Genomic DNA, 22,424 nt, shown 5'->3' on the forward strand with positions numbered 1-22,424 from the left:
CATCGCAACAATAATTATATATTCATATTACAAATCGCATTTTCCTCTATGAACCAACCAATTTCATCACACGACACAATCCATTCCTATTGACTATGAACGGACTATAAACAAGTATAAAGCACGAGACTGAGAGAGCGTAATGATTTGAAAAAATACAACATGTGTTACAAAGATCTCGCAAAGTCACACCTCTGATTAAGATTGTGAACTTACGTGGATTATCATCCCAACCTTGTGGTCTCCTAGCTCCAAAATACAGGGCACCGTGCAATGTTGATAAAAGGCAGGGTAAAGTGTGACGTTATGCATGTCTATGTTTTGACATACATCACAATACGACTGTGACATAGGTGGAATTTGGGAGTTCCTGACTTTAGTCTTATACAAGCAATGTAAACAAATCGTGATTTAGTAAATGAATATAAATATAAGAAATGAACAGCACTTTCGAGCTGTTCATGGTCAATTTGAACGGATTTGGATTTGAGGCAAATTCTCTGTGAATCGCTAGTGCGATTCACAAAATTTGCCTCAAATCCAAATCCATTCATTTTGACCATGAACAGCTCAAAAGTGCTGTTCATTTCTTAAATGAACTGTTATTTACAACAACAAATTTCATGATATCAAAATGATTATCTCATTTAAATTTAAGCATCTATTATCCAATCAACAAATCTGCAGTACAGTTTGTAAAGGACTAATATAGTCAAAGATCTATCAGAAATGACTGGTAAAATTTTATTCAGTCCAATGAAGTCCTCCATATATAGCGCGATATAATAATATAAATGCAATGACTTCTACTGTCTGACAATCAGACATATGACATGAAAAACTAAATGCACACATTTCTGTTACAAAATCCTTCATCACTATACACAAGCATCAAACATTGCAAAAAAAATTTAGACTTCACTAAAACCAACAGGAATGTGTCACTTTGAATCATAACAATGAAGATAATCACTTTTGACCAATATCCAGCATGGCATCAACAACATCCCCATGCTTTTTCAGGGCCACGATGGCGTCGTTTCTACTGATATTCAGTTGCCTCATCATTAAATCAATGTCCCTGTTATCAACCCCACTGGCATCTTCAGCCTTTTCACCAAACACCTGGAAAACTGCCTTCCTCTGTATACACTCTCTCATACTGTCTGCATTTACAATCTTTCCTTTGTGGATAACCTTTAACCTATCCAAAGGAATCTGTAACCGGTGTGAAAGGAAGCGATAAATCATGCATCCATCCCAATTCTCCTGAATGCTGATGGTCTGTTTCTGTCTGTTGGCCTTTACCACTATATCTGTGTGTTCTTTGCTTTTGTCAAATACTGGCACATTGTGGCATACTTGGTCATTTTCAATGTAAAATGTTCTCTTGATTGTGTGGTTTTCATCGTCTTTGTCGATTGTGTGGTTTTCACGGTCTTTGTCGGAGATGGTTGGTTTCCCTCTAGCATCATACCGCTTAAAGTCTATCACAGGTGAATATTTAGAGGCACTGTCTTCAACTGTTTTTGCTGGAATTTAATTCATCTCAACATTACTAGTATTTAATATATGCAAGGCACAGTGGATGAGTTCAGAGTAAACCTAATGGTACCATCACCGATTTGCCTATGGTACGGTAAATATTTGTTATTATTGGATCCTTGTGTACTCTGAACGAGTTTGGGTGAGAAATCCAACAATGGTACCATTGGTATACTAGTAGCTGATCAGTAACAAGGAAATGTCAAAGATATATGCTCAATATATGCATAATTTGCACCAAGAATTAAAATCTGCTTAAAAATATGTTTTAAAGCACTGTTAATTACTTTCTCCTGCAGATTATTTTCTCCATCTTTACTAGCCAAGAGTTTTCGGTCCATAAATGCGGAGCGGAGTGGATCGAAAACCCTTGGCCAGAGAAAATGAATTTTCTCTTTCAAAACATCATGAGTACAGGTGACTCTCGAAGGCTCAAACTTTGATCTCTTGATCTGTCGAAGTGAAATCATGGTCCCAAATTTTTTCTCTAAATAAATAAGCAAATTCACTATCGATCTCTCAAAGTGAAGTTGGGTCCCGTAAAACTTATTGCATTGTTTTTCACTCTTGATCTCTCAAAGTTCTCGATCTCTCAAAGTGAAGTTAGGTCCCGTAAAACTTACTTTATTGTTTTTCTCTCTCGATCTCTCGAAGCGAAGTTGGGTCCCGTAAATCTTATTGCATTGTTTTTCACTCTTGATCTCTCGAAGTGAAGTTGGGTCCCGTAAAACTTATTTAATTGTTTTTCACTTTCGATCTCTCGAAGTGGTGGTAGTGTATACTCACCTTCACTCATGCATATAATTATTTCTGCTTGGACTTTACCTGGATTTTGTTGAATGCCGGAGGCTCGCATGGTCGTGGGGATTAGGTGTCTGCATAGGGGATACATCAAACTACCAAATAACCTTACAAAACAGATTCTCTGTTTTATCGATCGAAGAGGAAGACCAAGATATTAATACTATATGGGAGAAAACTAAGAAAGCCATTATACAAACATGTGAAGAAACCATAGGTTATGTCCAAAACAAACGTAAACATTGGATGTCAGATGACACTTGGGCTAGAGTTGAGGAAAGAAGACAAGCTAAAGAGAAAGTGGTAAGAGCTACAACCAGACACCAAACACGTCAAGCACAGGAAAACTACACCCAAAAAGATCAGGAGGTGAAGAAAAATTGTAAAAAAGACAAAAGAAAGTATGCAGAACATCTAGCACAAGAGGCAGAAACAGCATGTAGTAAAGGAGACATCAAAACTCTCTTTAACATCACCAGACAGCTGAGTGGTAAACCACCGACTACCAATACACCAGTAAAAGATAAAAACGGAAATGTAATAACCAAGATTGAAGACCAACTTAAGAGATGGAAAGAACATTTTCAGGAAGTACTAAATAGACCACCACCGACAAATCCACCTGATATAGAAGCGGGGCAACCACTAGATATAAATATTGAAGAAGTTACAAGAGATGAAATAGATAGAGCAATAAAACATCTTAAAAATGGGAAATCAGGAGGAGTTGATAACATTCCACCAGAGGCAATTAAAGCCATGGACTATATGTCAGTCGAGGCCCTTCACCGCCTGATAAACAGAATCTGGAAGGAAGAACAAATTCCAGATGATTGGCGAAAAGGACTCCTTATTAAACTTCCAAAGAAAGGTGACCTTTCCTCATGTAACAACTGGAGAGGGATCACCCTGTTATCCATTCCAAGCAAAATCCTATGTTATGTCATACTCTATCGAATTAAAGCAAAATTAGGCAAAATGCTTAGAGATGAACAAGCAGGATTTAGACAAGAGCATTCCTGTGTAGACCAGATAGCCACCTTAAGAATCATAGTAGAACAGACAATTGAATGGCAAACATCTCTTTATATGATCTTTGTAGACTTCGAAAAGGCTTTTGACAGTATCGACCACCAGGTACTGTGGGATATTCTCAAACACTATGGCATACCTCATAAAATCATCTCTATCATTCAACAGCTTTATGATGGATATAACTGCCAAATAGTTCATGATGGAAACCTGACCGATCCGTTTGATGTTACTACCGGTGTAAGACAAGGCTGTCTCCTGTCCCCTCTCCTATTCTTAATGGTTATAGACTGGGTAACTAAAACAGCATATAAAAACCCAAAAGGTATACAGTGGACATTACAAAACCGCCTGGAAGATCTTGACTTTGCCGACGATATATGTATGCTATCACATAGATTTCAGGACGCAAAAGAACAGACCATCAGTCTTGAATCAACAGCAAGACAAACAGGCCTTCTAATCAATCCAGTAAAGACAAAGATAATGACAATAAACACTGCTCAGACAGAGAAACTACAAATAAGACACAAAGAAGTAGAAAATATAGAAGAATTCACATACCTGGGCAGTATCATCAGCACTACAGGTGGAACCGACGAAGACATAAAAGCTCGGAAAAGGAAAGCTCAACAAGCCTTTGCTATGCTAAAACCAGTTTGGAGAAACACCACCTTGAGAACTAGTACCAAACTAAGGCTTTTCAACTCTAATGTCAAATCTGTCCTTCTCTATGGGTCCGAAACTTGGAGAGAAACATCAGCATCCATCAAGACACTCCAAGTCTTCTTAAACCGCTGCCTAAGAAACATCCTTGGTGTGAGATGGCCAGATACGATTAACAACAAAGAACTGTGGAAAAGAACCAAACAAGAACCAATTGATATAACAATTAGAACAAGAAGATGGAAGTGGATTGGACACACATTAAGAAAACCTAACACCAGCATAACTAAACAAGCTCTAGAATGGAATCCACAAGGCAAACGTAAGAGGGGCAGACCGAAAAACACTTGGCGTAGAGGGATCAATGCAGAGTTACAGGCCATCAATAAAACATGGGGAGAAACCAAAAAAATAGCCCAAGACAGAAAAAAGTGGAAAGCTACTGTGGTTGCCCTATGTCCCCCATGGGACGAAGTGGATTAAGTAAGTAAGTATAGGGGATACATCGCCCCTGCTACTTTGTGGCGGTGGACACTTGATTGTATAACTGGTTAATTGGTCAGTTTTCACCCTACACTGGGGTCTTGTGATGATTAAAATTTGTATATCATCTGACGACTATGAATAAAATCTATAATTTGTTTTGACTTGACAACGACAGTAAGAGACAATAAGTTTGAGACATTAATTCAGAAGAGTTTGTTCTAATTTGTGTAAAGTTGCTCTAAAACATCGTTTTACACATTTATTAGAATTTTTGCTTTAAAGCGAAATAAAATTGTGCTCTGTCTTTAGTTAGCGACAGTAAAGCTTTATTGCAAATTAGTTTTGTATGCGTATCTTAGCATGAGAAAAGAACAAATAAATAAATAAACTTTGAAATCTTTTTATAAACACAATATAAGGTTCTTTAATTTGAAATCAATAGAATTACCATGAAGGAAAATGTGTCAAAATGATCCCATGATCTTGCTGGTAAACATTTCTAGTTATTATAAAATTTGAACCATATGGTCAGACCTTAAATTTCCAAATTTCGATCTCTTGAAGTTTTATCAAGGTCCCTTGAACTTCGAGTTATCAAGAGTCACCTGTATATAGATCATCGGACGAAGTGGTCAGAGTGAGATATTACTATACCATATCACATACGTTATTAAAACCCATTTCCATTGGGTACCTATAAAATGCGAAACAAAATTACAGACTTGAATCTGTACTATGTCAGGAAGACGTCATGTAAATGTAAACTTTTCTGGCCCAATGATTCTTGAGAAGAAATTTTTTAAAGATTTTCTCTATACATTTGTATGTAAAACTTTGATCCCCTATTGCGGCCCCATCCTAACCCCGGGGATCATAATTTAAACAAATTTGAATCTGCACTATGTCAGAAATCTTTCACTGAAGTTTCATGTAAATTTGTACTTTCCTGACCCAGTGGTTCTTGAGAAGAAGATTTTCCCCTTTATATTTGTATGTAAAACTTTGATTCCCTACTGTGGCCCCATCCTACACCCAGGAGTCATAATTTTAACAAACTTCAATCTGCACTATGTCAGGAAGCTTTTATGTAAATTTGTGTTTTCCCAGCCTTGTGGTTCTTGAGAAGAAGATTTTGAAAGATTTTACCTAAATATTCACATATAAAACTTTGATCCCCATATTGTGGCCTCAACTTACTCCTGGGGGCCATGATTTTAACAAACTTAAATTTGCACTATGTTAGGAAGCTTTCATGCAAATGTAAACTCTACTAGCCCAGTTATTCTTCACGGGAAGATTTTAATGATTTTCCCTATGTACATGTATTTATATGCAAAACTTTGATTCCCTATTGTGGCCCCATCCTACGCCCGGGGGCCATGATTTTGACAAACTTGAATCTGCACTATGTCAGAAAGCTTTCATGCAAATTTGTACTTTCCTAGCCCAGTGGTTCTTGAGAGGAAGATTTTTAAAGATTTTCCCTATTCATTCCCATGTAACAATTCGATACCCTATTGTGGCCCTAACCTACCCCCAGGGGCCATGATTTGAACTAACTTGAATCTGGAAGATTTTTAAAGATTTTCTCTATTTATTCCCATGTAAAAGTTTGATCCCTTATTGTGGCCCCAACCTACCCCCAGGGGGCCATGATTTGAACAAACTTAAATCTGCACTACGTCAGGAAGTTTTCATGTAAATCTCAGCTCTTGTGGCCCAGTGGTTCTTTGGAAGAAGATTTTCCCTATTTATTCCCATGTGAAACTTTGATCCCCTATTGTGGCCCCAATCTATCCCCGGGGGCCATGCTTTGAAGTTGAACAAACTTGAATCTGCATGTAAATCTCAGCTCTTCTGGCCCAGTGGTTCTTGGGAAGAAGATTTTTAAAGATTTTCCCTATTTATTACCATGTAAACCTTTGATCCCCTATTGTGGCCCCAACCTACCCCCGGGGCAATGATGTGAACAAACTTGAATCTGCACTATGTCAGGAAGCTTTCATGTAAATTTCAGCTCCTCTGGCTCAGTGGTTCTTGAGAAGAAGATTATTTAATGACTCCACCCTATTTTTGCATTTTTGTAATTATCTCCCCTTTGAAGGAGGTATAGCCCTTTATTTGAACAAACTTGAAAGCCCTTCACCCAACGATGCTTTTGGCCAAGTTTGGTTGGAATTGGTCCATTGATTCTGGAGAAGAAGTAGAAAAAGCGAAAAGTTTACAGACAGGCAAGACAGACGATGGACAACAGGCGATCAGAAAAGCTCACTTGAGCTTTCAGCTCAGATAGATGAGCTAAAAATGAAAAACTTTCAATTTATTTTCCTAGTCATTAAAATAGTCATACAAAATTTAACAAGATTCATACACAAATTGTTCACATTCAAGAGGAAATGGCTATCATTTCAATGTGGTAAAGATGATGATGGTAAAAACATTGGAAATGTAAATATTAATGTGACAAAACCGCAAAACTTTATAAAGACTTTGCGTTTACAGGAGAAAGAGTGGATTAGAAGGAAGTACTAAAATCACTGTACCTGTTGCATTTTGTTCATATATAGAACCATCGTTTGTTGTGAATTTCACACTCACTGGATTTTCTGTGCCCATCTTTTCTCTTGTTGAATTTTTTGTTGTGAGGGAACACACAGTTTTGTGAATTGGCCAGTCTGTGGTCTGGCATTCTCGTGAGCTGCAAAATTGAAAACTGCCATCATAGTTACACAGTACATTTGTATACATGTATTTCAGCTGAAGATCAACTTTGATTATTTTGAACTTCAGATATATATATATATATATATATATATATAGAGAGAGAGAGAGAGAGAGAGAGAGAGAGAGAGAGAGAGAGATATTTGAAAACAATCAACAAGTTCCCTGAATTTCAATTATCTAGAGTAGATGGAAATCATAATCCTGATCCATATTTGGTAAATGGATCCATAATATAAGTCTCATGGAACATTGTAAATACTATTATTTTAGTAGAAATGTTCCTAAAAATTACTAGTACATGCTCAATAGATTGATATGATATGTTGTGTCTAATGCCCAAGTGATATGTGTTAATGCCAGATATGTGTCATATCCAACACCCAATTTTAAGATAAGAGCTCTTTTGTACTTGGTGTGGCGAAGACTGCTTTGTTCCTTGAATTCACACACGGATCACAAATTCACAGTTCACACATTTAATAAACATTAAAACACAATACTGCGATACACGTCTACAGATACATTATAAAACAAATATAACACATTCAATGATTATGAAATATGTAAATGAGTAGGTAATTAAATAATATAGATCAATATATATCTAAATCATACAAATCTAAAATCGCCACATTGGATACAGAATAATAATCTTCAACTATTAATGATCTATGAATAAATGCTAGATCTATTGATATAAACAGACAAGATCCAAACACAAACCTGTTTCTATTCTTAATTTACTATTCAACTTGTATTCTACTTTACTATAAACTCCCTGCTAGATAATCTATTTCACTTCTCTACCTATTCTACTCGTTCAAGTCGGTCCAGCTGTCTTCTGCTATATTTACTTCCTATCTTAATAATGTTAAAATGTAAACAATCGGATAAAAACGGACACGGACTAAAACCTAATGACAAGTCATACTAAGACAAAAACGGAATAATCAAAATTCTCTATATAACAAATAAAATGAAACTGATAATAAACCAGAATAACTAGAAATGCAGGAAATAATTTAAAATGTTAATATAATTGCGGATTCGCAACACTCCCACGACCGAAGAATAGTTACGCATCTAACCAGTCCTTGATTTTTTCCTTCGCTTTCTCGGCAGCTCTTCGCTTTGGACGGTTTTCAGAAGTAGTTCCATCTGAATCAGTCACACACGGTTTCCTCTCTTTGGAATGTTCTTGGTTTAAGCTATTTGGTCTTTCGGTACTTTGATTTTCACTTCTTTCCACGCTTTTCTTTGAATCACTCTCTTCCGAACATTCAATAGGGTATAACAAGTTCAATGGTCTGTTTAAGGTCCTTTTGCTGGGGAGCAACACCTTTCCCGACCGCACTTCTCCATCCCGACTCACAATTAGTTCACAAAGGCGTCCAATTTTCCAGTTCCCTCGAGGAAGATCATCCTTAATCAGCACAACATCTCCAATTCTTGGTTCCATCCTATGTTGAATTCGTCCTTCTTTAAGTTTGTAAGAGGTCCTTTCTCTAAGACTTAGAAGGTAGTCATCTCGCCAAGCTTTCCAAAAAGCATCTAAGTGTTTCCTTCCTTTCTTCCATGTAAGGAGTAGCTTATCAGAACTGCTGATGAAGGGTAAATAGTCTGTGTCTTCTACGCCTACTTTTTCATCATCTGGAATTCCAGTCTTTGGGTTCAATGTCAGAAAATGTGCTGGAGTGAGAACGATGTTCGAGTTGATGTCATCTCCAACATACACCAAAGGTCTGGAATTCACAACAGCTTCCGACTCGGCCAGTATAGTTCGTAGCTGTTCACTGGTTAGGCACAGCTTTCCAATGGTCTTTTGGAGACCCCGCTTAACGACTCCTATTAAGCGTTCATAAAATCCCCCCATCCAAGGTGCAAGTTCAACAATAAATTGCCATCGGATATCTTCATTAGAAATGTAGGTCTGTACGTTTGGATCCCGAACAGTTGACTTCCATACCTTTTCTAGCACATCACTTGCAAGCTTGAATTGAGATCCATTGTCGGATATTATTTGCTTGGGCTTTCCCCATCGTGCAATGAATCTTCTAAGTCCCAAAAGAAATTCCTCTGTTGACATGTCCTGCATAAGTTCCATATGTATGGCTCTAACTGCTAAGCATGTATACAGGCAAACCCAAACTTTCTTGTTCCCATTTTCTGTTTTGACATATATTGGACCAAAGTAATCTACTCCAGTAAAGGTGAATGGAGCCGATTCGTTAACACGTTTCTTCGGGAATGGCGGCATCAGTGGCATTTTGTATGGTCCTCCTTCATGCCTCTTGCACACAGTACATTTCCTCAAGATTCTCTTAACTTCTGAGCGGCCTTGTGGGATCCAGTATGTCTGTCGGATCATGGATAAGGTCTGAGATACTCCAACATGAAAGGATCTTCTGTGAAGACTATCTATCAGTAAGTCAGTCACATGGTTTCTCTTTGGTAGTAGTATTGGTTGCCTCGCTCCCTCCGTCATATGAGCAGCGCCGAGTCGACCAACACATCTAATAAGACCTTCATCTATTATAAGTCCAAGCTGATTCACTAAATTGTGTCTTTTCTTTTCTGCCAGTGCAATTTTCACTTCCTTAAAGTGCTGGCTTTGTACATGTTTTATCCACAAAACTTTGGATTCATTCAACTCTTCAGATGACAATGGTCCTGGATGTATTTCGTTCCCTTCAAGTTTCTTGATAAATCTTAGTACCCAGGCGGAAACTCGCACAAGACGTGTAAAGGAAGAAATCTTCTTAACATCCAGGCAGAATGGGTTGTCAGAGCTATCTGTCATTCTGCTAGGACCCTCCCCCACCAGCAATTTAGCTTCAAACAGTACCTTTGGAACTCTGTACTCCGACTCCATAGCTTCTTTACTTTCATGGTTGTCAAGTAATTTCCATGTGGGCCATTCACTTCTGTTCTTTGTTAACCATGAGGGACCATTCCACCAGTTTTTATTCTTTCTAAGGGAGAAAACAGTTGTTCCACGACTTGCGACATCTGCAGGGTTGTCCTTGGTTGATACATACTGAAATTCTATGTCACTGCTATTATGAATTTCTCTTAGTCTGTTTTCTACAAACACTGTCAATGGCTTCTTTGTCTTAATCCAATGTAATACGCATTGTGAATCAGTCCACAGTATCTTTTCTGAAATAGCTAAAGTCAGTTGTCTCTCTACAAACAATATACTACGAACCCCTATGAGAACTGCCAATAACTCCAGTCTTGGAAGCGAGATCTTCTTGTCAGGTGCCAGACGAATCTTGGAAAATACAAGATTGCATGTTCTTGTTTTCCTGTTGAATATCTGCAGGTAAACAGAAGTGGCATACGCTTTTGTAGAGGCATCACAAAAGCAAAGCAATCTACATGTAACTTCTCCTGGCAGTCCAATGTATCTTGGCATGTGGCACTGTGGAATATCTTGTAGGTCTGTAGATATAAGTTGCCATTGCTGAACATCTTCTTCTGTAAGCTGTTCATCCCAATCTAAATTCTTCCTCCACAACATCTGGAGAAATAACTTTGTCTTTAAAGTCACTGGAGTGAAAAATCCAAGTGGGTCATATATAGATGCCACTCGCTGCAGTACTTCTCTTTTTGTAACTGGCATGACTTCTGTTTCACATTTCAAACATGGTACTGCAAGTGTATCATCAGTGAGGATCCATGTCAATCCTAAGATCTTCATCTTCTCTCTCACAGACTGATCTGATTTTGGAATGGAGTTGTAAAATTCCTTGTTGTTTGAAGCCCAATCTCTGAGGTTCATTGACATAGCACTAAATATCTCTTTACTATCCTTGTATAGAACTTCTGCATCTGTAACAGTATCTACTCCAGTGATTACATTGTCGACGTAGATATTGTTTCTAATATTTTCAGCTGTTTCACTGTTGTACATAGAGAGGTGATGGTCAATAGTTGCTGCCAGAAGAAATGGACTGGATATTACACCAAACGGCACTCTGCAAAATCGGTATACTTGAGTGTTGTTTTCTATGCTCCGGGTGTTCACATCCTTCAACCAAAAGAATCTGGTGGCATCTCGGTCTTTGACTTGCAATCCAACTTGCAGGAAAGCTTTCTCTATGTCAGCTACAATTCCTATCCTATTCATTCTGAAGCGCAACAGTAGTCCACATAAATCCTGTAGCATAACAGGTCCTCTGTGTAGACATTCATTGAGACTGAGGTTACTCTGTTTCGACTTTGCTGAAGCATCATATACGATCCTAACTTTTGTGGTTGGCTTCGTTGGGTCGATAACTGCATGATGTGGGATATAATGCTTTATCCCTGTTTCTTCACTACTGTGAGGAATTTTCTCTATAATTCCCTTTGTACACTGATCCTGGATAATTTCATCATATTTTTGTAAGAAGTCTGGCTTGCTTTGCATCTTGTGTACAAGTGACTTGAACCTTCCATACGCAAGTTCTCTGTTTTCAGGAAGTTCTGGACATGAACTCTTCCATGGCCAAGTGACATGATACCTATTGTTTCCCATCTCTAAGGTGCTATTAAAATTTCTCAGTGCTTCCTCATCATCTGATGTATAGGGGGAGTCTTTAATTCCTATAGTCTCTAAATTCCAAAAGTCTTCAAGTAGAGGTTTCACTGGCAAACATCTCTCTGAAGAACGCAGACAGCACTCTGTAATTGACAGTAATCCATTTGCTATCATCATCTGATGTTCTTTTCTCTCTTCATTACTGCTGTGAGTCCTTCCTGTTATGATCCACCCAAGTTTGGATCCTAATAAATACAGTCCTTCCTGTACCCCTATTTTCTCAGATGAGATGATATCAAGGTAATAATCATTTCCAATGAGTATGTCTACTCTAGAATCTTCAAAGGCTGTTGGAATAGTATCAGACATCTGGAGATGTCTACACAAGCTAAACAACTTTTCCCTGGCAATTTGTGGTATGGGTCTTCTCAGTATAGTTCCTGTGATTTTCGGCACAACATTGGCATTGATTGTCATAAATTCTTCTTCTTTAAGTTTCATCTTCAAGATGACTTGTGGAGTTTTCACTCGCTTTAGTTTGTCAGCACCGAATGTAATCAATGAAATTTCTTCAGTTTGACCCATTCTAAGGTTTAATCTCTTTGCTAGATCCTCTGTAATGTATGTTCTCTGGGATCCAGAATCCATTAAAATCCGGACAGCTTCCTTCTTGTTTGTAACAGGATTAGACACTTCTGTGTGGGCAGTCTGCATCAACACAATATCCCCTGATGTAAACATACTGCTTTCCTGTAATGATTCTGCTGTGGAATGTTTCTCTTTGTGTGACTCGTCTGCTAAACAAGATGTTTCTTTCTGTGTTGATTTTTCCAGCCTTGTGGATTCATCTCTCTGATGTGGAAATTTCTTTGGACACAGGCTTCTATGGTGATTCCTACTCTCTCTGCAATGAAAACATGGTTTCACAACTCTACAGTCTTTAATTCTGTGTCCAGGTCTTAAGCATATATAGCATTTCCCTTTAATTCTTTGTTTTCTGTCTTCTATGGTTCTGTACTTTCTGCACTCATCAGTCCAATGATATCCATTACAAAAACTGCACACTGGAGACTTTGCACTTGATGCATTTCTTCTTTCCTTTGACCCTTTAGTGGATATCATTAAAGCCTCTGCTGTTGCATGGTTTTCCACATGATTATGAGCATCTGAAGCTTGAAATTCTGTAGATTCCTTTGCTGTGACATAAGCTTTAAACAAGTCTCTTAGTTTCTTAACAGTCCATTTGTCTCTACTTCCTTTCTGTATTTCAAGCTGCAGCAGTGTTTCCTTAGGTAACTTCGAAGTTATCATTGACACAAACACATCCTGGTTTACATCTTGACGCAATGCTTCTAAGCTTCTCATGTGTTTCTCAAGGTCATCATATAGTCTCCTCAAACTCAATGTATCATTTGTCACAGGCTGTATGTTGATCAGTTCCATATAATGTTTATTGATCACTGACTGTGCATCCCCAAATCTCTCCTGTATGATATCAATGGCTACATCATAGTTTTCATGCGAGAGCGAAATTCCTGAAATAGCTGCCTTGGCTTCTCCTGTGAGTTTGCTCTGAAGATAGTTGAATTTCTCAATCCTAGAGAGCTTACTATTCCTGTTGATTGTAGCATCAAAGGCATCCCAGAATTCTTTAAATTTGATCTTGTCTCCATTATAGGAGGGTAGTTCCAGTTTTGGAAGCCTTACAGCTAAAGGGCCTTGTGGTGCTGTATGAAATTGGGACTGATGAAGTTGTAGTTCTTGAAATTGTAGTATCTGTTCTTGCATTTTTTCTTGTAAAAATACAATATGATCAATTCTTGAATCAGTAGTTTGCCGTGTAGCTTTCACAGTAGTTATTCTCTCCTGTAAACTCCTCTCCAGCATCATAAGTTGATCTATGCGTTCAGCTGCTTCAGCTAATAATGCAAATAACCTTTCACTATCACCTGTAAATTTATCTACTTCACCTTGGTCAACTTCTTTGCTTTCTACAGACAGGGACCACTTCTCTATATTTTCTTCCAATTTACCACTGAAGTCCTCAAGTCGCCTTGTCGATGATTCCACCTGACGAAGTAGTTCGGATATATCTTCTTCCATGGCATCCTGGGAAACGAGAGCTCCACTTTTGCTTATCTCCTTTTCAATTAAATTTTGGTACCTGGTACAATTTCCTTTTAAGTATGGAAGAGACATTTTCTCGGTTTAGTTTCCGTGTGTAGAATCTATGTAAGTTCTTAGACGAAGGATTCCCGGGTTCCGGCACCAAACAATGTGGCGAAGACTGCTTTGTTCCTTGAATTCACACACGGATCACAAATTCACAGTTCACACATTTAATAAACATTAAAACACAATACTGCGATACACGTCTACAGATACATTATAAAACAAATATAACACATTCAATGATTATGAAATATGTAAATGAGTAGGTAATTAAATAATATAGATCAATATATATCTAAATCATACAAATCTAAAATCGCCACATTGGATACAGAATAATAATCTTCAACTATTAATGATCTATGAATAAATGCTAGATCTATTGATATAAACAGACAAGATCCAAACACAAACCTGTTTCTATTCTTAATTTACTATTCAACTTGTATTCTACTTTACTATAAACTCCCTGCTAGATAATCTATTTCACTTCTCTACCTATTCTACTCGTTCAAGTCGGTCCAGCTGTCTTCTGCTATATTTACTTCCTATCTTAATAATGTTAAAATGTAAACAATCGGATAAAAACGGACACGGACTAAAACCTAATGACAAGTCATACTAAGACAAAAACGGAATAATCAAAATTCTCTATATAACAAATAAAATGAAACTGATAATAAACCAGAATAACTAGAAATGCAGGAAATAATTTAAAATGTTAATATAATTGCGGATTCGCAACACTTGGGACAGTGGACATACATGCAGTCATTGAGGAAAATGATATAATGTATTAAAAGTGATTTCTCTTTAAACTTGTAAATGTATAATATACTACTATCAAAAGAAATGTTTAACTAAAGTGGAAACATAAAAACAATGCTATATATTTGTAGTTAATATCATGGATATGATATGTACAACCAACAAAATAACATGCTTAATAAGAGCACCATGTATTCAATTACTCCCTTAATACCTATCACTTACTTCATTTGTGTACCAGTTGAATTCGGGTGAAAAAAACAGTGTATGAGAAACTTATTGAACACATTCACTAATGCATTGATGAATATTTGTCCCATTCCCGCATGTAAACAAATTGTTTTGCATCTAAGTACTATGTATGAGAGTTCTCCAAAGGGAAATAACTTGGACGTATCTCCAAACTGGCATATAGATATGTGTTGTGTCCAATGCTAAAAAAGATGTTTTGTGTCTATTACCCAATAGATATGTGTCATATGTCTGATATTCAAGATATGAATCAGAGGTTTTGTTGCAGTTGTCATTTTAGAAATTTCATTTTTGAAAATTATGCATGAGATCATGAACTGCAGCACTTCAGGTGAGCATATTTAATGAAGTGTTAGCCGACAAGAAGGATTGCAGTTCATGCCCTCATGTATCATTTTCAAAAATGAAATTCATTTCTTATCATTACATTCTATTTTCAACAGATACAGTGCTCCCTCGATATATTGCCAACTTTTGTTCAAGACGAGTTTGGACAATTCACTGAGCAATCAAAAGAAATTCAATACCATAAAGTTTTTTAGACTCCTCTCTGTATAAACATTTAAATTCTCGAGTTCAATACTGCAATTATTCGTAATTAACCTAGCCACTTGCATACCTTGTCCAAACTGTCGAGGGAGCACTGTATTTCTGTTCAAATTCCCAACCATTGAACTAAATATACTATATTCCTATAGAGTCATATGCACATTGTTCATATTACTGCATTGCATTGATGAGGAAATGGCTATTATTACAATTGTTAAAGACATCTTCAGCAAACATTGAAAATGTAAATATTACATGACTTGCATAGCCAGTAATAAAACCGGTGACAAAAGGCCCATAGAGTACATTGCTCACCTGACCTACCACATTTTACCCATGTAAAACAATATCCCTGGATTTCCATTTATGCTTCCTCCATTCATGAGTGCACCTTGAACCCAAAGGGTAAGGTGTGAAAAAACGATAAAATTTATATTAAATGAGGATGCTTGCATAATTTGAAGACAAAAATTTACGATCATGTTTAAAGTATATTCACTTACAGAGAGGCTTTTTTTCTATATATCCCTGTATAAAACTTAAAATCACTACCATATCTCCACCCTTGAGCAGTTGATTGACAAGAAAAATGCTGACTTAATTAGGTGTGAAAAATTTGTATCTACACCATATGAGGATGCTTTCATATCAATTTAAAAACTAAACCCTTGTGGTTTATGAGAAGCTTAATTTTCAAAGAATGTTCTTAGATACATGCATTCCCATGTAAAACTTTAACCCCTTTTGTCCTACTGAATCAAGGGATCAAGATATACTCAAATTTCAATTGATCTACATTAGGATTGATGCTTGCATATTAATATGATTAACTACACCCTTTAAACCTCTCTTGTGGTCCCTCCTGACCCTAATCTCGGTTGAGATTCGGCTCGGCTGAATATTTGGACTGACCCCTTCACCAAATCTCGTAGCAGTCCTTCATAATTCATGTCTGGAAATTTACTTTCCGCTTCGACCGGTTCTAGGAATTAATGTGCACTTAGGTGACACTGCATATTGTAACTTTGACGTACTATACTCCTGCAACTCATGAGAAAATTTTTAAAAAAAAATTTTCCTATACAATACTATGCACCCCTACAGAATCAAGATCATGTACTCAAATTTCAATCAATCTACATTAGGATTGATGCTTGTATATCAATATGATTACTATATGCTCCACTATAGCTCCAGGAGTCAAACCAATATGTTTGTGTACAATTTTATTCAAACACTGGTATTGAAATGTCAAAACAAGCACAATTTCACAGAAATTAAAAGATTTGTGCATCACAATATTCGTCCCAAAATGTCACTGGACTTTGATCAAATACAAAAAATTAAAATCTAGATTTCCCTCAATATCCAAATTGATGCAAATCAAGGTTTGCCTCCATTCCCAATGCAATGCTTTCTAAACCTTTAAGCTGTTCATATATCATATAAACACTAGCATAAAACATCAGATAAAGAGGAGTATGATGTAAATGTTTGAGACTGTAGACATCTTATGATCTCGCTGTGCCTGTGTAACGCTGTAACGGTATCTATAGGTAGTATGTAACAGGCCTAGGGTCAATTACATAGCAATGTAATGCATTACATTACCATTACTTACAAAATTCAACATTACCATTACCCCTATTTTGATATGTAATGCATTAAATTACACATCACTTGAGAGTGCATTACATTACATACTGATATTAAAGAAATGCCAGAAAAATTATTTCTTTATAATGATTTATGAATTTTAATTATACAGTAACATATTAAGCACACAAATGTTTGAAAACACATCTAAGTTATTCATTGCATTTGATTTTCATCAATGTTTCAAGTTTTCTTTCAGAGAATATCTGAAAGAAAGAGCAATTTCTGAAAACATTTCACAACCGTCTACTTTGACACCTTACAAATAGCCCTATGGAAACATTCAATAAATATTTGAAGTGGTGACTTACTTACTTGGGTATTAGAACTTAAATTTAATGTTGTTCATTAAATACTGTTAACTCTTAAAGTTGTATGGTCTGAATTTCGACAATTTTCCCACCTTGTAAAAAGGTTGCACGTATGTATTTATGACGGTGTATGATATGTCATACATTATTTAACTGGTTTTAAACAGAAATATTTGATTTTAAATCGGTGTTTACAAACAATCATCACTTGGCCATTTCAAGTAAAGTCAAGTGTTCAGTTCAGACTTTTAGATCATTGGTGATGTTATTTGTGTAAAGCTGTGTATTTTGTTACAACAGTGCAGTGCCATAAGTTTACGACAAATAAAAATATCAATTACCTCTTAGCAATTCTTTGTTTCAGCCTCAAAGTTACTAGACAGTTATGTTTGATTTATATATGTGTACATCATGTTGGGATTCCCCTGACCCGTGTGGGGCTATTTATAGATGCCTAACAGACAATGCATGATTTGTGTACCCACTACTATTTACTTTTTAAATAATCTTCTCACTGTTTTCTTTTACATGGAAATGTTTTCAAGCATGTAATTAACAACGTTGGATATCCACAGGTGATCTCATCTTTTACACATCACCCGTGTGATGAGTAAAAAACGAGATCACCCATGGGTATCCGATGATGGTAATCAAGGGAAAGTAAATAACTTTGAAAACTAATTAATCTGCTTTAAAGTAATTATGTACAAAAATGACATAGGAACATACAGCTATAAAGAAATATAACATGAAGTTGATCTTTTCAAATATTTAAAGTAATGTAAATGTAATTATATTTATGTGCATTACACAGCTATTACAGTACATTTAAATTTCTTTAAGTATATGTATTACAATACATTACAATTTTAATACTTGTGGCCCATTTCACTCCCATTACATTGCCATTACCCCAGGCCTGCTTCATAAACATAGTAAGAATTCCTTTAATGATTTATAATTCACTGGAAAGCGGCAAGCAGTAAATGTAGTACTACCGAAACCCAAAGGTCCCGGATAACAATTTTTGCATGATTTCTCTCTTAATAGTTGGTAGAATGACATCAAACTTATTGCGATAGCTGTTTGTGATCTATCAAACAAGAATCATATAACTTTTTCTGAGAATTCCATAAAGAACCAAAGTTTTCGGATACAAAAAGCGGTACGCTTTATAAATGCCGAAACCTGAACACGGTCGCTGATCTTGTGATCTACCGAAAGTCCGCGTTTTAGCATTTTAGACAATATTGAATCAGACTGAGTTCTAGATATCTAAGGTAACTTAAATAAATCGCAATTGCACATATGGTGCATTTATATGCGCATTTTATTGCGTCATCCTACATATTTTGTAATTATACATGTGTAGTACATGCACTCTTTTGCAATATTTAAATCCCCTTTGATATATACACTATTGTGTGCTTCTTTTTAAACTTCGTTGTTGAAGCATATTCATTACTGAATTAATTGAATAATTTTATAATTCAATTATTATTTTGATGCAGTGTAGGCTACTAATGCATACAAAGTGTGATTTAAAGTAATCATGATATTTATATTTATCGAACAGAAACGACAAATTTTAACATTATCATTCCATCATCAAGACGATTAAAGACTGTACTATCACAATTCCCTTTTCTCTCTTAATCAAAATGACAAAATATTGTAAAAGCACACTTTTTGGGTTACATTATTTACTTTAGGGAGTATAGTTTCTTTATTTTCGGAGTTTAGATTTTTATTCAAAATAACATAACTGGGTGAATGAGGAACCTTTGCGTGGCCAGAGCTGGCAACGGAATCAATGGTTAATGTTATAATCATTACTAATTACCAACAGACATCCTCAACTATCGTTTTACATGTACGCATGTTTAGGTACGAATTTACCAAACTAAGGGGACCTACTTGTTCCGATTAAAAGATAGTTGGTAAAATGGGTAGTAAAAACCGGGCTGGGCCGGGTCAGATCACCTTTGTAATCTGAATTTTTTAGTTTTCTTCGTTATTTTATTTTTGTTTGGTGTGAAACTTCTTAATCATAATCTGGATGATACATTGGATCTTCGCTACAAAAATTACGGCATAATTTTGCTTCACTGTGAAAATATCAACATTTGTTTATTCCAGGTTGGTTAAATGGGTAGCGAGGAAAAATACACATTTTTCTGCGATTACGATTGAACTATGTGACATAACAATGAAACTACACATGATTTAGATAAATATTACGATAATTTATCACCAAAATGCTGTAGCACTTGTTATGCGAGTCTTGTATATTTAATATTCACGATTTATTAAAACCCGTGCCAAAAGGAAACCGGATATGGTAACCCGGGCCAGATATTAAAATTCCGAATAAAATGAGGATGTTAGCTATCACGTGTACGATCTCATGAAACGTGACATTGCACGGTTCTTACCACTTGGAGGTGTCTTCATAAGAACCATCTTTTTAATTTAAATTTTAACCCAACTATCATTAAGTTACTTACGACGGCGTATTCGTGCCAATTTAACCTAGCAGAAAAAATAAAAATAATCGTTTCTACGATTTATAAAATGGTAGAAACGATGTAAAAAGTCGTTTCTACGATTTAAAAAGTCGTTTCTACGATTTTTAGGTCTCGGGTGACATTGCAATTGTTTGTCGTCTGTCATCATGCGTTAACAATTGAACATTTTTAACTTCTTGATAAGTATGATCATTCCAATTCCTTTCAAATTTGGTATGAAGCATCTTTGGGACAAATGGGACATAAATGGTAAATTTCAGGACTCCTACATCCCTTGAGCCTTAAAGGCAGGGCAAAAACTGCCACAAAATTGAATAATTTTCAACAATCTTCTTCTCTACCACCAAATATATGTAAAAAAAAAACTAAATGCATAGTGATGTAGAGCAGGGAGGCCTACCAAAATTGCAATTTTCATGATCCTCAAATTTAACAAGCATATGCAGACTTACTCGAGTGCCATTTTGAAAATAAAATTTATGTACATATACTGTGTTGTTAATTGTTTCATTTAAAAATTAGATATATAATACCATCATTTTGTATTATGATTATGCACACTTCATATCTTGGCGTTTTAAAATGTTTTTAAATTATATATCTTTTATTAATGGAAGAAATGAATACTAGCACTATAAATACAATATTTTAAGTCATTATTATACAGATCATAATTATTATGGTTAAAATGTTTTTAATTTTTAATAAATTACGATTTTTTATTTTTTTATTTTAATCAGGCAGGGTATCCATAGTAATTAATTGCTCTCCATATAATCCTCTTTAAACTCTATCTTCAATTTAAATATTCATAAACTAGGCATAATTTATCAGTCGGTGATATTTTTTTAGGACCATTATTATTGGATAATTAATAAATCTGAATAAATAACGCCGGCCCAGGTTGACCGCATCCGGTTTCCTTTTGGCCCGGGTTTGGAAAAATCGCCGATAATTAAGATAAAAGGCATTTAAATGGTCAAATAATGCATTAAGTATCAAATTCAACTCTATGTGAATTGAAAAAATGCTAGGTTTTCAGCAGCAGATGCATATTATACAGAAAATATGCAATAATGTGTGTTTTGGTCTCACTACCCATTTTACCAACCAATCATTGAATTTCTTACCTATAGGTAATATTATGTGCTAAAATTTGTGGCGAAGACTAAATGTATCATTGAGAATATATTCTGTAAGTTTCAATAGAAACAATGACATATCAACGAAGAAAACTAAAAAATTCGGATTTCGAAGGTGATCTGACCAGGCCCGGCCCGGTTTTTACTACCCATTTCACCAACTATCCGATTAAAACAATATCACGATTACAAAATATACAGCAGTTTTTATTATTCTGTGTTATGGAAATAATGATAGAAACATAAAATGTAGTCTTAAATCAATATTTTTTGCATGAATAGGATCACTTTAAAACCCAGTATTTACAAAGGGGCTGTGGAAATCGGTCAGTGTCTTTGACCGTGTTTGGGTTCCGACATTTATAAATCGTACTAGATTTACTGCTTTTTGGCATGTGAAAACTCTGGTTTGGTACTTTTGTAGAACAATTCTCAGGAAAAGTTTATGATTTTTATGTACCTAGGTTACTAACAGTAACATCTGCAAATTATACTTTATTACATGCAGCATTAAGAGAGAAACCTCGAAAAAATCGCTACATGGGATTTTCGGCCGTACTAAATTTACCGCTTGCCCTGGAAAGCATATTATTATAGTAAAAAACTTTGTAGTGTATTTTATCTTCAATCAATATTATAGTACCAGTAATAGACTAGTCGACATCTTGTACACCTTTTCATTGTTTTCTTCCTCTTATTACAAGTTCTACATTCAAATGCAACTCTTTCGTCGACACAATTTCTCATAATTGCTTTGCATTAAATATTCTGCAATGATCTTATGATCAGCCTCATTTCAGTCGTCCTGACATTATTGTGAAGATGAATTTTACACGGAAACTATTCATCGGTAGGAACTTTTGGACCTGCATCCTGCATAGTCTCATACTGCATAGCTGCGCCTGTTGAGTCAGTAATGAGTGTTGGTTGTTGTCAACACGCTAGATCGTCAAACCGGAAACAAAATATTAGCATACTTGATTCGGCCGGATTTTTTCAGAATGGACTAAACTGGTACTCTTATGTCCTCGCTTCTAACCAGTGGAGAACCAGTTTAATATAGTAGACATTTCCAATTCGAATAACGAGTAAAAAAAAATCCATAGACCCAGACCGGATAATGAATCACAAATATGTCATATAGCTATATGTGGTATTTGATTGTCTGTGGGTGTTTTTTTTTTTTCAGATAAAAAGGGGGGGGGGGGGGCTAAACTGGTATCCCGCCGCGCTGATTGGTACTATACACGAAGAGAGCATTCTCTCA

At 35.9% G+C, this 22,424-nt stretch overlaps 1 protein-coding gene across 2 annotated transcripts; it reads right to left on the reverse strand.

The window, feature by feature from the left end:
• Positions 1-726: 726 nt before the first annotated feature.
• LOC125652855 (uncharacterized) lies at positions 727-22,421 on the reverse strand. Of its 2 annotated transcripts, none has more exons than XM_048882296.2 (3): positions 21,801-22,421; positions 7,074-7,228; positions 727-1,532 (listed from the first exon to the last, which is right to left on the reverse strand). In XM_048882296.2, exons 1-3 carry the CDS (start codon positions 21,902-21,904, stop codon positions 970-972), a joined length of 822 nt encoding a protein of 273 aa, XP_048738253.1. In that variant the 5' UTR covers positions 21,905-22,421; the 3' UTR covers positions 727-969. The 2 variants fall into 2 exon arrangements, with proteins under 2 accessions (XP_048738253.1, XP_048738252.1); XM_048882295.2 differs by having other exon boundaries at positions 7,074-7,243.
• Positions 22,422-22,424: the final 3 nt, after the last annotated feature.

The sequence above is a fragment of the Ostrea edulis genome, chromosome 5 (genome assembly GCF_947568905.1).
Source record: "Ostrea edulis chromosome 5, xbOstEdul1.1, whole genome shotgun sequence".
NCBI lineage: Eukaryota > Metazoa > Mollusca > Bivalvia > Ostreida > Ostreidae > Ostrea > Ostrea edulis.

Coding starts and splice junctions, on each gene's coding strand:
- LOC125652855 (XM_048882295.2), bottom strand. CDS start 21,904: ATGAGAAATTGTGTCGACGAAAGAGTTGCATTTGAATGTAGAACTTGT. Junction 7,244..21,800: donor TGTCGACTAGTCTATTACTG/GTACTATAATAT, acceptor CTATGATGGCAG/TTTTCAATTTTGCAGCTCAC. Junction 1,533..7,073: donor ATATGAACAAAATGCAACAG/GTACAGTGATTT, acceptor ATTAAATTCCAG/CAAAAACAGTTGAAGACAGT.